At 39.0% G+C, this 15,254-nt stretch overlaps 1 protein-coding gene across 1 annotated transcript in view; it reads left to right on the forward strand.

The window, feature by feature from the left end:
• kcnh7 (potassium channel, voltage gated eag related subfamily H, member 7) overlaps nucleotides 1–15,254 on the forward strand; it is a 179,247-nt gene that overhangs the window by 29,703 nt on the left and 134,290 nt on the right. The window contains exon 3 of the mRNA XM_056459566.1: nucleotides 7,789–7,944. Coding sequence (XP_056315541.1) covers nucleotides 7,789–7,944 — 156 coding nt within the window. The remainder of the gene's footprint in view (nucleotides 1–7,788; nucleotides 7,945–15,254) is intronic.

The raw sequence follows: 15,254 nt of genomic DNA on the forward strand, positions 1-15,254 counted from the left end.
CCCAGGAGGTACATTTTTTTGCCGTTTTTGTTTTTGAGAATCCACCAGAGGCTGCTGTGTATGCTTTTTAGATCTCAAATTTCTCTCGCGAGTGCCATTCATGCCTGCTATTCTCTCGTAAATTCACCAGAGGCCGCTGTCGACTGACTGACTGAATAACTGACCGATACCCAGACCCACCGTCTTCCCTAAACCCAACCAATAGTATTTTCAAAAAACGCAAATTGACCCGCTCGCCCACTTCCTTAAACCAATCTGCAAGAAAGAAAAGCCCTCGCGGCAGCCTAATTTTTACCTCATTTTCATATTTCACCTTAATCTCACCCTGTTATTTACTTGTTGATTTTATTTTTTGGCTTCTGTTTTTGTCTTACCTGCTTTCTGAAAACCGTTCTTCGCAGTCGTTACTGTCAACTTAGCTCTGTGTCTCAAATCTTCCGACGCATGTCGAAAGCCACTGGACAAACTGGTAACAGCGGAAAACGTAAGTGGAAAGGAACGGTATCTTACTGGCTCATAGCGTTCATTTTAAAGACGATATGCAGCCATACATACTTCTGGCTACAAAATTCACAATCTCTAGAAATGTATAGGGGGATGTTTTCACAATGAGCTTATGTTGGTTTTATGACTGAACTGAAGACATCTTTTAGCATAATGCATGGCTCAAATACACAGCTTTCAGCATTTTTTTTAAATAATAATTTTCTGACAGTAGATTTCATTACATCAAAGTGTTCCTTTTGTCAGTTGTTATTGCGTCAACAGACAGACAGTTTTGAGTTTTCTGAAGGGAAGTTGAAAATCAGTCTTCATCATCAATCCATCGCCTGTCAATCCTGCAACTTTCAGACATGGTAAACTATAAAAACAAACCACCGGAGCACAAAATCCTTTTCTTGCAGTTTTTTTTCTTCCTCATGGCCCGGAGTGATCATACTGCGTCTCTCTCCGTGTCTCAGAATGTATTGCATTATGTGGTAAAATTGACAGTGATGTAGTAGAGGGTCATCGCCTTCATACTCTGGGCATACTTGCCTCGCGTACTCCATTCATCAACTGCGGGGAGAGAGGGAGAGATTACATTAAATTCATTAATACGGTTTAGCAGTTTGTTCACTTACAGTACCTACACTCTGTTGGAGACATCTAGTAGAAACACGGCACATAATTTGAATATAAATTGGGATCAATAATGTATTTTCATTCCAATTTGCGAGCTGAGATTGTCAGTATTTTCTAGGTTAAACATTTGGTGCCAAACAACATTAAAACCCACAACTCATTGATCCTGTTTACATCTGGTGTCAAGATGTATTTATTTCTGTTGGATCAGAAGTAGAGCAGTGAAATTCATTGCCATTTATAATTATTACCTGGTGTTTTAATTCATCTCTTGTCCACTTTCTGATGAGTGAGTGTCTATAAGCACGTGTAAGTATGGGCTATAGTGTAGAAGTGGTAGTCTTAATACTGTGATTTATTTATTTATTTTTTATTTTTTTTCAAAGCTGTGCAGCTCAACAAAGGCTAAACGGATTATATCCCAACTCTGAAACTCGGATGTTTTGGATTGAATTTCAATTGATTTTATGTCCGTTTTTACACTTTGTATTATGTGGATCTGAGCACAGTTAAGCCAAGCCGTCTGTTTCACAATCTTTGATGCCACCCTAAAAATACAACGATTCCCTCGAGGGAACTAAAAGATAAATTCAGGAATGTGGTCTATGGTGCTGAATGATTGAGTCTGATTTGGTTCAGAAAGATTGTGTGGCATTATTTCCTAGTGATAGGTCATTCTTGAACAATGAGTTCTCTCAGGGATTTGTTTATACGTGCATGCGCACATTTGTGCTGGTGGTTACTATTATTACTAATATTACTAAACTGTATGATTTCAGTCATTTCACAGCCTACTGTCAAAAACCAACTGTCAAAAATCTAAACAAAAGTAATGTAAATGAATTTGAGCTTATTTAGCAAATTTTGGTTTATTATTATTGCTGTTATTTATTTTCTTCAGACAATACTGATCTTTTCTATATAGATTTTTTCTCATAATTTATTTTTGAGCAAATGTACACTACCTAAGTTTGGGATCAGTTCGATTTTTAAATGTTTTAAAATAAGCTTATCCTGCTAACCAAGGCTGCAAAAGTACAATACAAATTGGACAATTGGGAAATGTTATTTACTGTTACTAAATAACTGTCCAAAAGTAGTTTATCATTTAATGTAATAATTTATTCTAGTGATTTCAAAGATGAATTTTCAGCTTCATTACTCCAGTCTTCAGAGTCACATGATCCTTCAGAAATCCCTCTAATATTTATTATTATTATTATTATTTTTTTATTATTATTATTATTATTATTATTTATAGGCGATGCAGTAGATAGTGCTGTCGCCTCACAGCAAGAAGGTCGCTGGTTTGAGCCTCAGCTGGGTCAGTTGGCGTTTCTGTGTGGAGTTTGCATGTTTTTGCATGTTTATGCTATGTTTGCATGTTTTTGCATGGGTTTCCTGCGGGTGCTCTGGGTGCTCCGGTTTCCCCCACAGTCCAAAGACATGCGGTACAGGTGTATTGGGTAGGCTAAATTGCCTGGAGTGTGAATGAGTGTGTATGGATGTTTCCCAGGGATGGGTTGCAGCTGGAAGGTCATCCGCTGTGTAAAAACATATGCTTGATAAGTTGGCAGTTCATTCCTCTGTGGCGACCCCAGAATAATAAAGGGACTAAGCCGAAAAGAAACTGAATGAATGAATTAATTAATTAATTAATTAATTAATTAATTAATTAATTTATTTATTTATTTATTTATTTATTATTATTATTATTATTATTATTAATATTATTATTATTAGTAGTAGTAGTAGTAGTATTAGTATTATGTAATAGTAATAAAAGCAATATCGACTGGAGGAATAATTTCATTTGAAACTATATACAATAAGAAAGCAGTTATTTAAAATTTTTTGTTAATATTTAATAATTTAACAATTTTTTACATTTAATAAATGCTGCCTTGATGAACAGAATAATTTTCTTAAAAAAACATGAAATAAAAAAAAACTGACCCCAAATTTTTGACCACTAGTGTATAGTGTGATTTGCCTTTAAAGGGGTGGTCCACTACGATATCATATTTTAAACTTTAGTTGATGTGTAATGTAGATGTGTAAACTTAAACAACATGTCTGAATGTAATGCGCACAAAGTTCAATGCAAAGGGAGACTTCAATTCAGGGAAGTTCAATGCAAAGAGTTAGCTTAGCAAAGCCTACAGCGAATGAAGTTTGTGGACTATAAAAAAAATACATCCAGGTTAATGATGTCATAAACCTTTGAGGTTACGCACCAACACCCTGCGAAGCGAAGGGTCGTTTAACAGAGATGCTTCCTGGTGATATGGAGCTGATCTGCGAATCACAGCACATTATGTTAGATGACAAATCAGAGCCTCTTGAGGGTGGGCTTTTCGGAGGAGCTAGGAAATATGATGACAATATAGCTGTATATAATCAAACTAGGGGCGACCCGGTGGTGCAGTGGGTAGTGCTGTTGCTCACAGCAAGAAGGTGGCCGGTTCGAGCCTTGGCTGGGTCAGTTGACATTTCTGTGTGGAGTTTGCATATTCTTATCGTGTGTTAGGGTTTCCTACGGGTACTCAGGTTTCCCACACAAATCCAAAGACATGGTATAGGTGCATTGGGTACGCTAAAATTATCCATAGTGTATGAATGTGAATAAGAGTGGATGGGTGTTTCCCATTGATGTATTGCAGCTGGAAGGGCATCCGCTTCATAAAACATATGCTGGATAATTGGCGGTTTATTCCACTGTGTCAACCCCAGATTAATAAAGAGACTAGGCCAAAAACAGAATGAATAATTAAAGTAGGATATATGAAAAAATAACGTGATTTTCTACAAGTGAAGCATGAGCACACATTGCTTTGCATCTTATAAACACAACCAAGCCTTAAAAAAATACACTCTGGACCACCCCGTTAAAGAGAAGTAAAAAAAACTTGATAAAGAACAATATAGCTGATGTGCTCTGAACTGTGTTATACAAGTTCTGAAAACCCTCGTGTTGTTTCAAACCCCTGAGACCCTTCATTCATTTTCAGAATACAAATTAATATATTTTAGGTAAAATTTGAGAGCTCCCTCATCCTCCATTAGAGTTTGAGGGAGGTTGAGGTTTCCGCCTTATTCAAAGTCCAGAAATTGGAGAGGGGTCTGGATGCAGACCTGGTGCAGTGCAATCTGAGCTGCATCCAATGCTTTTTAATGCAATAATCCTAACACCACCCCTAACCCTACCCCTCACACTGACGTCACTAGCTCCATTTAGTGCATTGTGTTTGACATTGCATCACTGAGATATGCAGTCTGAGCACATGCCTTCATTGGTTCGATCTGAATATTTTCAAGCAACCAGAATTTTTTTGTGCACACATAAAGCAAAAATATTTACTTTATTCAACAGTTTCTTCACTTTGGTGTCAGGCTTTGTTTCAACAGACAAAGTTTCGGAGAGACTACAACAGTGCAGCACGAGCCCTATACTGACACTAAGGAGAAAAATACTTGAATAAAGTTATTATTTTTGTTTTATGTGGCACAATTGTATTCTCGTAGCTTGATCATATTCTGATTGACCCACTAAAGGCATATGGATTGATTTTTGTACCTTTCTGGACTTTAAATAAGTTGAGAACCTCTATAGAGGACAAGAGAACTCTCTTATTTTAATGTAAAATATATTCATTTGGGTTTCGATGATGAACGAAGGTCTCAAGAGATTGGAATGACATGAAGGGGAGTGAATAATAAAACAATTTTCATTTTTGGTTGTACTAGCACTTAAAGCTCGATTGCTGTTGCCTGTGTGTGTGTGTGTTTGAGAGAGAAAGAGAGAGTGAGAGAGAGTTTGTGCTTTATAGCATTATAGATGTTCTGCAGGTGGTGACTGTGAAAGGTCTGTGTGTGCGTGTGTGTGTGCACGCACATGCACAGCTGCTAATAATATCACAGACTGACAGAGAAACACTGGGCACACTGGACGAAAGCTCAGTCTGAGATATTTATAGATGGCACAGCCAAATAAAGCACAGAAAACAAACAGCATGCTTACTTCTACAGTCCATGTTTCTGTAACCAATTAGTGATCATTTCAGTAGGTTTGTTCTAAATTAAGCCGAGTCCACAGGCTCCCACACGTTTCTGGCTGCTCCTGCACACCAGAATAACTGAACAGGGAATTCATGTCTCTCTGCAAACGCTGTACTGTTCTCTGATTGTCGTTGATATGAATCTCCAAAAACTGACGTGAGTAGCCGTCAAAGCAGAAGACCTCACCGTCCTGATAGAGCGATCACTCTGACAACGATTTGCAGAGACCTGAAGTCACAGTTTCCATCGACATGAGTGACAGTGAGCGTTGCTGATGTGACACAGTTGAGCAGAGATCAACTTTCCATGCACTGTGTGGAGTGTTTATTATAGCACTCGTTTTCAACTCGAAATTGAACAGTGAAAGGTGCTTATTTACTAAATTTACAAAAAAAATTTAAGGTAAGTGGTTGTAAACATAAATTCAGCCCATATTAGATTGTTGCCACCACTTACCTTAAAAAAATGTAGTACTTTGTACTTTGTGGCATAGATTCAACAAGGTACTGGAAATATTTCTCAGACATTTGGTCCATATTGACATAAAAAGCATCACGCAGTTGCTGCAGATTTGTCGGCTGCACATTCATGATGCAAATTTCCCATTCCACCACATCCCAAAGGTGCTCTATTGGATTGGGGTCTGGTGACTGTGGAGGCCATTTGAGTACAGTGATCTCATTGTCATGTTCCAGAAACCAGTCAGAGATGATTCACGCTTTATGACATTGCCCATTATCCTGATGGAAGTAGCCATCAAAAGAACAATACTCAGGCAGGCTGTGGCATTGACAGGATGCTCAATTGAGACTAATGGGCCCAAAGTGTGCCAAGAAAATATATCCCACACCATTACACCACCAACACTAGCCTGAACTGTTGATACAAGACAGTATGGATCCATGCTTTCATGTTGTTGATGCCAAATTCTGACCCTACCATCCGAATATCGATGCAGAAATCAAGACTGGTCAGACCAGGCAATGTTTTTCCAATCTTCTATTGTCTAATTTTGGTGAGCCTATGCGAATTGTAGCCTCAGTTTGCTGTTCTTAGCTGACAGGAGTGGCACCTGGTGTGGTCTTCTGCTGTTGTAGCCCATCCGCCTCAAGGTAGGACGTGTTGTATGTTCAGAGATGCTCTTCTGCATACCTCAGTTGTAACGAGTGCTTGTTTGAGTTACTGTTGCCTTTCTATTAGCTGGAACCAGTCTGGCCATTCTCATCTGATCTCTGGCATCAACAAGGCATTTGTACTCACAGAACTGCCGCTAACTGGATATTTTCTCTTTTTCAGACCATTCTCTGTAAACCCTAGAGATGGTTGTGCGTGAAAATTCCAGTTGATCAGCAGTTTCTGAAATACTCAGACCAGCACGTCTGGCACTAACAACCATGCCACGTTCGAAGTCACTTAAATCACCTTTCTTCCCCATTCTGATGCTCTGTTTGAAGGTCACTGGTTTGAGTCCCGGCTGGGTCACTTGGCATTTCTGTGTGGAGTTTGCATGTTCTCGCCGTGTTCGCATGGGTTTGCTCCGGAAGCTCTAGTTTCCCCCACAGTCCAAAGACATTGTGCGTAGTGTATGTGTGTGAATGAGAGTGTATGGTTGTTTCCCAGTGATGGGTTGCAGCCGGAAGGGCATGCGCTGCGTAAAACATATGCTGGATAAGTTGGCGGTTCATTCTGCTGTGGTGACTCCTGATGAATAAAGGCACTAAGCGGAAAGGAAAATGAATGAATGATTAATAGTAAGAAACTTGTCAACTGTATTTATTTCCCTTTAGTTTTTGTAATCAGTCTTAGAAAAAATAATATCAATCTTTATATTTATTGGCCTATTTATTGGTTATTGGCTCCCATGTATTGCGAGATTCAGGTATATATCAATATCTGCCAATATACTGTATGTACTGTAGTCAACATATGAACTGGATCAAAAAAGTGTATCAAAGTTGTCCTAAGACAAGAATGGGTTTTAGGACTTCAAACGTTGACTACAATATATCGATTCCTGCCTGAAAATTTCTCTCCTGATCATTTTTGCGAATGATATTGCTCTCACGAAAGCACTGGATGATAATTAAGAAAATTATAATGATTATGACAATGGTGAGGACAATTGTTTCTCTGAAAGTGGTATCCTCTGGCTAATTAGCATGTCTGATAGCTCTTGTCCCCCAGTAATCATTAACTCAAATCCACCGGTTTTATCAAATCTTAAGTCGAACTATAACCACTTCTCTATTGTGCTTTTCTCAAGGGTCGTCTTGCCCTTTAGTTGCCATGGCGACCCCCCTTTCTCGCCTGTCAGGAATGAATTCTGAACCTGTCAAACTGAATGAGCGTCAACATCTACACACAAAAACTGCATGTTTGTTTGTGTACTGAAGCACGAAGAGTGTAACCTGCTCTCCACCGTCACCCTCTGCCTCTGTTTATTTATCAATTAAGCTGATGAATATGAAGAAATCTTAATTAAGCAGAATTATTCAGACGTCAGTGGTCATTTGACGATGCTCGCTAAATGCTTGGATTTGATTGGCTGTCTAATTTAATAGGTGAAAGTGAACTAAAAGTGTTTTTGTCTCTTTCCATCTGCAGGATCAGACTTTCTGTGTGCGACACACATCATTCCAGTGAAGAACCAGGAGGGTGTTGTTATGATGTTCATCTTGAGCTTCGATTATGTGCTGAATGAGGGCAGCGTGGATTCATTAGACCGACTCAACCACACCTCCCCAGCCAGACAAGAACAAAGTGAGGATATTTCTTTTTATGAGTCCCTTCCTTTAAAGAAATGCTCCACTTTATGAAAATAGGCTCATTTTACAACTTCCCTGAAGTTAAACATTTCGAGTTTTACCATTTTTGAATCCATTCAGCTGATCTTCAGGTCTGGCGGGAGCGCTTAGCTTAGCATTAGGTACTGTATGGCATAATAACTGGATTCAAGGTTTACCACAGTTTAGAAAAGTCAAGGTTTTAAAACCGCAAAAATTTTCTGGTATACCGTTTCCACGATAACGTGGAAGTTTTTTAAATGTGTTTTTATTTAGTGGACTTTTTTATTAAGTTTGGTTTTTATTTATCTTTTGATTATTTTATTTAAAGGGCACCTATGGTAAAAAAATCTACTTTTCAAGCTGTTTGGACAGACATATGTGCATATATGGTGTATAGACTGTCATATTGGGGTGATATAAGCACACCCAGTGCTTTTTTTTTTTTTTTTTTTCAATTTAACAACATAAAAAACGGTGGACCAATTGGAGCGGTTTTCAGATCGACCGCAACTTTACATAGGAGAGCGGTCCCCCCGCCCACCAATATTGATTGACAGGCGTGTCATCATATCCTCAGTTTGTTGATTCACGTCCGCCATTTTCAGCGTGAGTCGAAGCAATATCACTAAAGGAACACCCTTGCTCTATTTTTAGATGCAAGGCTCATTGGGCTCAACACAAGAGCAATATTCTCCACATTATCGCTCTAATCGGAATTATTGGTTGCATCTTTAGGTAGGTTTGCAAACATGTGTACTTCTCGTTTGAGTCTACCTTATACTTCAGTCGTTTGCATTTCTCGCGATCACAGAAGCTCCCTGTGATCTTAACTAGCATGCGTTTTAGAATTCTAAACATTCTATCAGGGTACACTCAAGTCGACGGCTGGGCGCCGCAGACCGCTGCAGACACCTATGTTTAGAATTCAAAAATGCGTGGCGCGACGATTCGGGACACTTCATGTTTCTGCCGCGCCACAGAGAGTGTCTGGTGTGCCGTGTCGCGGTATCGAGAGACGCATCCCGTGCCTCAGTCAAAGTTAATTCAGTGTGCGTGGTTATTAGTTTCTGTGTACAAGCTCGGCACTTGAAACTAGCACACAGTTGGCTGTAAAACTGTACAAAGACACAAATGATTTTGTACTCTCTGCTTGGTCTGTGTCAGAGTCGTACATGTACGACTGAATGGTGATCCTCTCTCTCCTTCTCTGGGTCTGCCTGTCAGACTCTGTTGCAAACGCAGAGCGGGTGAGCTCATGGCCCCGCCCCCTTGTTACTTTGGCGGGAAGCCGAAACTAATTTACATGTGAAGTAACACACCCATAAATCAGCGAACTGTGGACACGCCCCCAACATGACACTTTTTAACACATTATAATTAAAAAATCTGAATTGTGTTTTAAACTGAACCTAAACTGGCACACTCAGAAGAACCATAATATTAATATTAAATCATAAAAAAGAGGTAAACTATGTGCCCTTTAACAATAATCTCCAGCTGCAAAGTATCATCCACATCAAACGCTACAAGTCAGCCCACGATTCAGGGAACATCTGAAAAACAAATCACTTATAAACCAAAATCCAGTATGCTATGGAGCTAAACAGTACAGTGGCTTTACTTTATACCCACAGAAAAGAAAGATCCAAAGATGCCTTTTCAAGTTGTAATGAAGACAGCGTAAGTCAGTCGTTTATTTTAATTATGTAGCTAGACATGTTTACTTTTATAAAATATTTTAAATGTTTCGTAAAATGAAATATGTTGTTTTCAGAGGGGGAGAATAGGTGTTGTTTTTTACCCAGACATTTCAAAATAATTTATTTTAGAGCAGTAATCACAATACCGTAAAACCGTGATATTTTTATTCAAGGTTATCATACCGTCAGAATCTTATACCAGCTCATGCCTACTTAGCATAGATCAGGGCTATTCAATTGGCGACCTGCGGGCCAAACCTGCCACCCGAGGCAATTTTTGTTCTGGCCCTCCAAATAGTGTGACCAAGACATCAAAAATAAATTTCGTTCTATCAAAAAATGGTCGCTATAGTTATGAAGTGACTGTTCAGTAGAGCATGAGCTGCAGTTGAAGTCTGCGCAGAAAGTGAGTCAAGTGACATTAAGCGAGTGGCACAGGCAGCCGAAAACATTTGGAAATTTTTGTAGAAAAGGCTTTTTGTACAATGCACTGATATCGTAAATAGGGATGCAATGATTAGCCAATGATTAGCCAATTTCACTATTAACCACATTTCACGTTATACCAACTGTGTGCTAGTTTAAAGTGCCGAGCTTATACCGAGGCTAATACGCACGCACACTGGACTAACTATAGCAGCAGGCCGTTCACATATTGTGTGTTTACCACATGCAAGTTAATTATTTCCATGGATACAGTACGTGCGCATATTGGGAGTAGAAATTAAATCTCTCTGTTGTGGTGAGAGTTGTGCGTGGCTTTTAGTGCAATGTAAACAAAAGATACATTAGATGCATTTTTACAAATTATTAAAATGATTATATATGTATGAACGCAGATAATAACACAACATGCAACATATTAACGTTTTAATGTAGAAAAAGCCAATGTTGGTGTCTTAAGGAGCAAAAGTACAGCATATGGGCTCTTATATTGCTGTTGTGTCATCACTTACATTGCAAGTCATAGCTCTCCGGCCCCTAATTTGGGATGCTTTCTCGCTCAAAATGACTAAAGAGTTTTGATAATTTTTCCATTTAAATTCTGACATTTCTGTAGTTGCATTGTGTACTAAGAAAAAACAGAAAAGTTGCTATTTTCCAGGCCGACATGTTTAGGAACTGTACTCTCATTCAGGAACTTTGCAGCCAGTGCAATGATATTATGCAGATTATAACTGGTGGTGCAAGTGGAGGGATTGGTGCTGGGGACTCATTTTATGTGCTGAAATCTTCAACATAGGCTCATTTTGAAAACGTAGCCTTGTATACATTTCTGGAGATCACGAATTATATAGCCAGAAGTACGTATGGCTTAATTTCTTTTTCAAAACGAACGCTATGGGGCGGTCCAGTAGCTCGTCATGTACATAGGCGGACTTCTGATGCAGAGATGAGTTGACTATGATTATGAGGTTTGAGTCTGGTAAAGAACGGTTCCAGAAAGCAGGTAAGAAAAAAACAAAAGCCAAAAAATAACACAAACAAGTAAAAAAACAGGGTGAAAATGTGGTAAATCTGAAAACGTGGTTAAAATTAGGCAATGGCTTTTCTTTTTCTGGATTGCTTTTTATAACTGTCTCCTGGGTTTAGGGAACTGGGTGAGCAGGTCAATCGGTGCTTTTGAAAACACTATTGGTTGGGTTTAGGGAAGGAGGAGGGTGGGTCAGTCGATCAGTCAGTCAGTCAGTCTACAGTGGCCTCTAGTGGATTTACGCGAGAACAGCAGGCATAAATGGCACTCACCAGGGAAAATTCTGAAAAAGCATACACAGCGGCCTCTGGTGTATTTGTAAAAGCAAAAACTGCAAAACAACGTAGCTCCTGGGACATTTTTGTTGCTTTCCAGAAATGTATATAGCTGTACGTTTTCAGAATGAGCCTGAGTTGGAAATCTTTGTAAAAACTGACACCATTATTAACTGTTTTTTGTGTTTAGAATTACTTCAGAAGTACCTACTGGTGATTATCTTAAAAGGGTTTACTTGTACGAACATGTTTGAGGTGTTTGGCCAATCACAATGCATTAGAACCTGCCAATCAGAGCATTTTGGGCTTTTAACTGTAAAACACATGCTGGATAAGTTGCCGGTTCATTCCACTGTGGCAACCCCTGAATAATAAAGGGACTAAGCTGGAAAAAAATGAATGAATAAATGAATGAAAACATAGTTTAGTTTTAAGTAGTTTGGTTGAAAAACAGACACTACAGTTATAAAATGGAAGTGTCTGGTCTGTGCCAGTTGCAGCACAATGTATCCAGAGTCGACTTTCACTGATCACATGACAAATGTAAGGAGAGATGACTAACAAAACTATGTGGGAAGATTTGATGCACAACAAATCCTAAAGAATCTTTGACAGATGACTTGAGAAATGTGCACTCAATACCGCCACTCCCGATACACAGTAGGTGGAGGTCGAAGCTTGTGAAAACTTCCCCGTCTTAACATCCTTAATAATGACCTTTTAAAATAGCATCATATGACCTCTTTAATTGTTTACTACCTGTCTGTGAGAAGAGAGAAAGGAAGTGGAAAATTCAAACAAATGAAGCGTGGCGGCTGAGAAGACATAGATGGAGAGAGGTGTGCAGGACGGAATAGGGAGAAAGCAGAGGATGCGAGAGATGGGTTTTTATTTGCTCCAGTTGCTCTGGCTCACCAGCACATACTGTCAAGACAGAACCCAGTCAGCCAGAAAGGAAATGAAGTGAGGGAAAATGATTTATGTGACACAGTGTTACAATTATTTGGATCCCTGAGGCCAGGTGCTGAACGGCTCTTCATTTATAAGATCCAGTTCAAGCAAAGCGACTTTTCTGAACCACAAGTGTGCGTGGATGTGTGTACATGCTATAATTATGACAAATGTTCATAGAGACCTGTAAGCAATAAAACTGCTGCGCTGCATTTCTGTAAAATATGCCACTGCATCAGTTTACACACATGTACGCACACACATACACACACACACACACCCTGCCTGATGTCCTCCTGTATTGGAAAGTCACATCTGAACTATGAAATCCAATTAATATCCGACGCTAATACCGTCTCTGTGGTATCATAGCAACTGGGAATGTTTTGAAAAGGACATCTGCATGTGCACAAGTTAGAAGGACTGTTTAGTCAGGGCTGTTTTAAAGCCATGATTTGCTATGGCAGTGTAGTCAGTTTTGTGCTGAGACACACGACATGATTCTTTAAAAAGCTGTGGCGAAAACTTCCAGCTGGGATGAATATAGATTTCCTAGATCTCTCTTCCTCTGAGAGCAAGGCTGAAGGCGAAGTAAGAGAGGAAGTGCACTGAACCAGCAAAACACAGACAAAGTAGCTAATCAAATTTACAAGCTTTTCATCCTGGTTTTGACTTGTTAGGCTGCACTGTGATCAAAAATTGAAGGACGTGCCCCTAAAAAGGCTCTTTTGTGGGGTGCTTTAGGTTGTTTTGATGAAGGAGTGATATAAATAGCCCAGTTTGAAGAGACTTTTAATTAATGCTGGCATGGTACTGAAACCCCAGGGAAGAGACAGACAGAGAGAAAGGGAGAAAGAGACAAATCAGACTGCACTGATATTTCAAATGATATATGTACATTATTATATATATATATGATCTAAATAAAAATGGATAAATCTTCTACAAGATTTAGGGCTTTTTATAGACCATTTTAAGGGATGTATACAAAAACAATCGTCCCAATGTATTTCCTGTTTTGCATAATTTCTATAGCTTCCAAGAATCCAAAAAGAGCCACATATTGATAAATAATGTTATGATAGCTGTTTTAACATGAAGTTATGATTGAATTGCCTCTTGTTACAGTTATGAAATAGTTTGATAACAAGCATGAAATGTTCTTGGGCCAGTGACATGACCACATTGAAATGGTCTATAGCTTTTGGATGAATTGAATTATCATCCAAACCACAATGAGATTCACAATAATGGTATAACAATACAATTTTTCACATTTAAATTTAAGCAGTTTAGTCAATGTCCCTTTATTTTACAAACTTTATTTGAGATATTTACAAATAACAAAATTAAATATACAGTATAATGTGAATCCCAAAGTACATTAATGAATAATACAAATAAAAGGCATTTCTTTACAAAGTCTCATATTTTTTTTAAAGAAAGTTTCTTTTCTATGTTTTTTTCAATGTATGTTGGTCAAAACAGCTTAACGTAGATGAAGAAAGAGAATAAAAAACAATAGCTATATTTCAGATTATGGAACATTCCAGCAAATCAGGCAGGCAGGAGAGAAGTGGTAGAATTCAATTCAATTCATGTTTATTTCTATAGCGCTTTTACAATGTAGATTGTGTCAAAGCAGCTTAACATAGAAGTTCAAGCAAATTGAAACTTTGTGAGTCCAGTTTTCAGAGTTGAAGTTCAGTTTAGTTCAGATCAGTGTGGTTTCAAGAGTACACACTTAGCTGATGATTGATTATAAGCTTGTTTGGCATGCTGTCCCGGGAGAAAGCCCTGAGCTCATAAGATCCTCGAACCTGAGGCTCCCTCCCGTTGCAAGGCGAGAGGGGAGTTTGAGCTCAGTTAGATCTCGAGAACTCCCCTGCTGTAGTAACTAATGAACAGATAATGATTGCTCTTTAAGACATAACTACTTACTAGAAGCATGTTTATGGTGCCGATGTGGATTAGTCAATTAACTTAAGTTGCATGTTTTTGGATGGTGGGAGGAAGCCGGGGAACCCGGGGGAAACCCATGTGAGCACGGGGAGAAAGTGCAAACTCTGCACAGAAATGTCTGCTGGTTTTGTAAGGCCCGGAACCAGAGACATTCTTGCAGTGAGGCAACAGTGCTAAGCACTGGGCCACCTTGTCACCCATCTAGGAAGAAGGAGGAGTAGGGGTGGAAGGAGGGATTCTTCAAAACGAAGATAGCGGTGGAATGTCACCCAGGGTATTTGTAGTAGCTTAGGAGTCGTCTGATTGGTGCATTGAGAATTGGATAATGTGGATCCAGCCGCTGGCAATCATAAGCACGTGATCCTCTCGAAATTAGTTTATAAATAAACTTCACTTAATTTCTACCGCTGAAAGTCAAAACACTGAAGAGGAAATCCATTTATGCGCAGTTCCACAAGTCCCAAACCAAGCAAGCCAATGGTGACAGTGGCGAGGAACAAACTTCACCAATTGACAAAAGTGAAAGAAAAAGAAACCTTGAAAGAAACCAGGCTCAGTTGGGCACGACCATTTCTCCTCTGGCCAAACGTCTGGTGCAGAACTGCAGTTTTTTTTATATTCTGGGAATAATCAATTGTCTAAAATTATTTGAAATTAGTTTCTGTTAGAGGCTATAATACACCAGGAGCTCACTCAATTACCGGTGAGCCATTCAGGCCTTTGTAAGTAGTCAATAAGATATTTAAATTTATTCAATGTTGAATAGGGAGCCAATGCAATTCTGACAGAACCGGACTAATATGATCATATTGCATAGTTCTAGAAAGTACTGTAGCAGCTGAAGTTTGTTAAGTAGGCATGCAGGGCAACCACCTAGTAACCCATTACAGTAGTCTAATGTAGAGGTCATAAAAGCATGAAT

The sequence above is a fragment of the Danio aesculapii genome, chromosome 6 (assembly GCF_903798145.1).
Source record: "Danio aesculapii chromosome 6, fDanAes4.1, whole genome shotgun sequence".
NCBI lineage: Eukaryota > Metazoa > Chordata > Actinopteri > Cypriniformes > Danionidae > Danio > Danio aesculapii.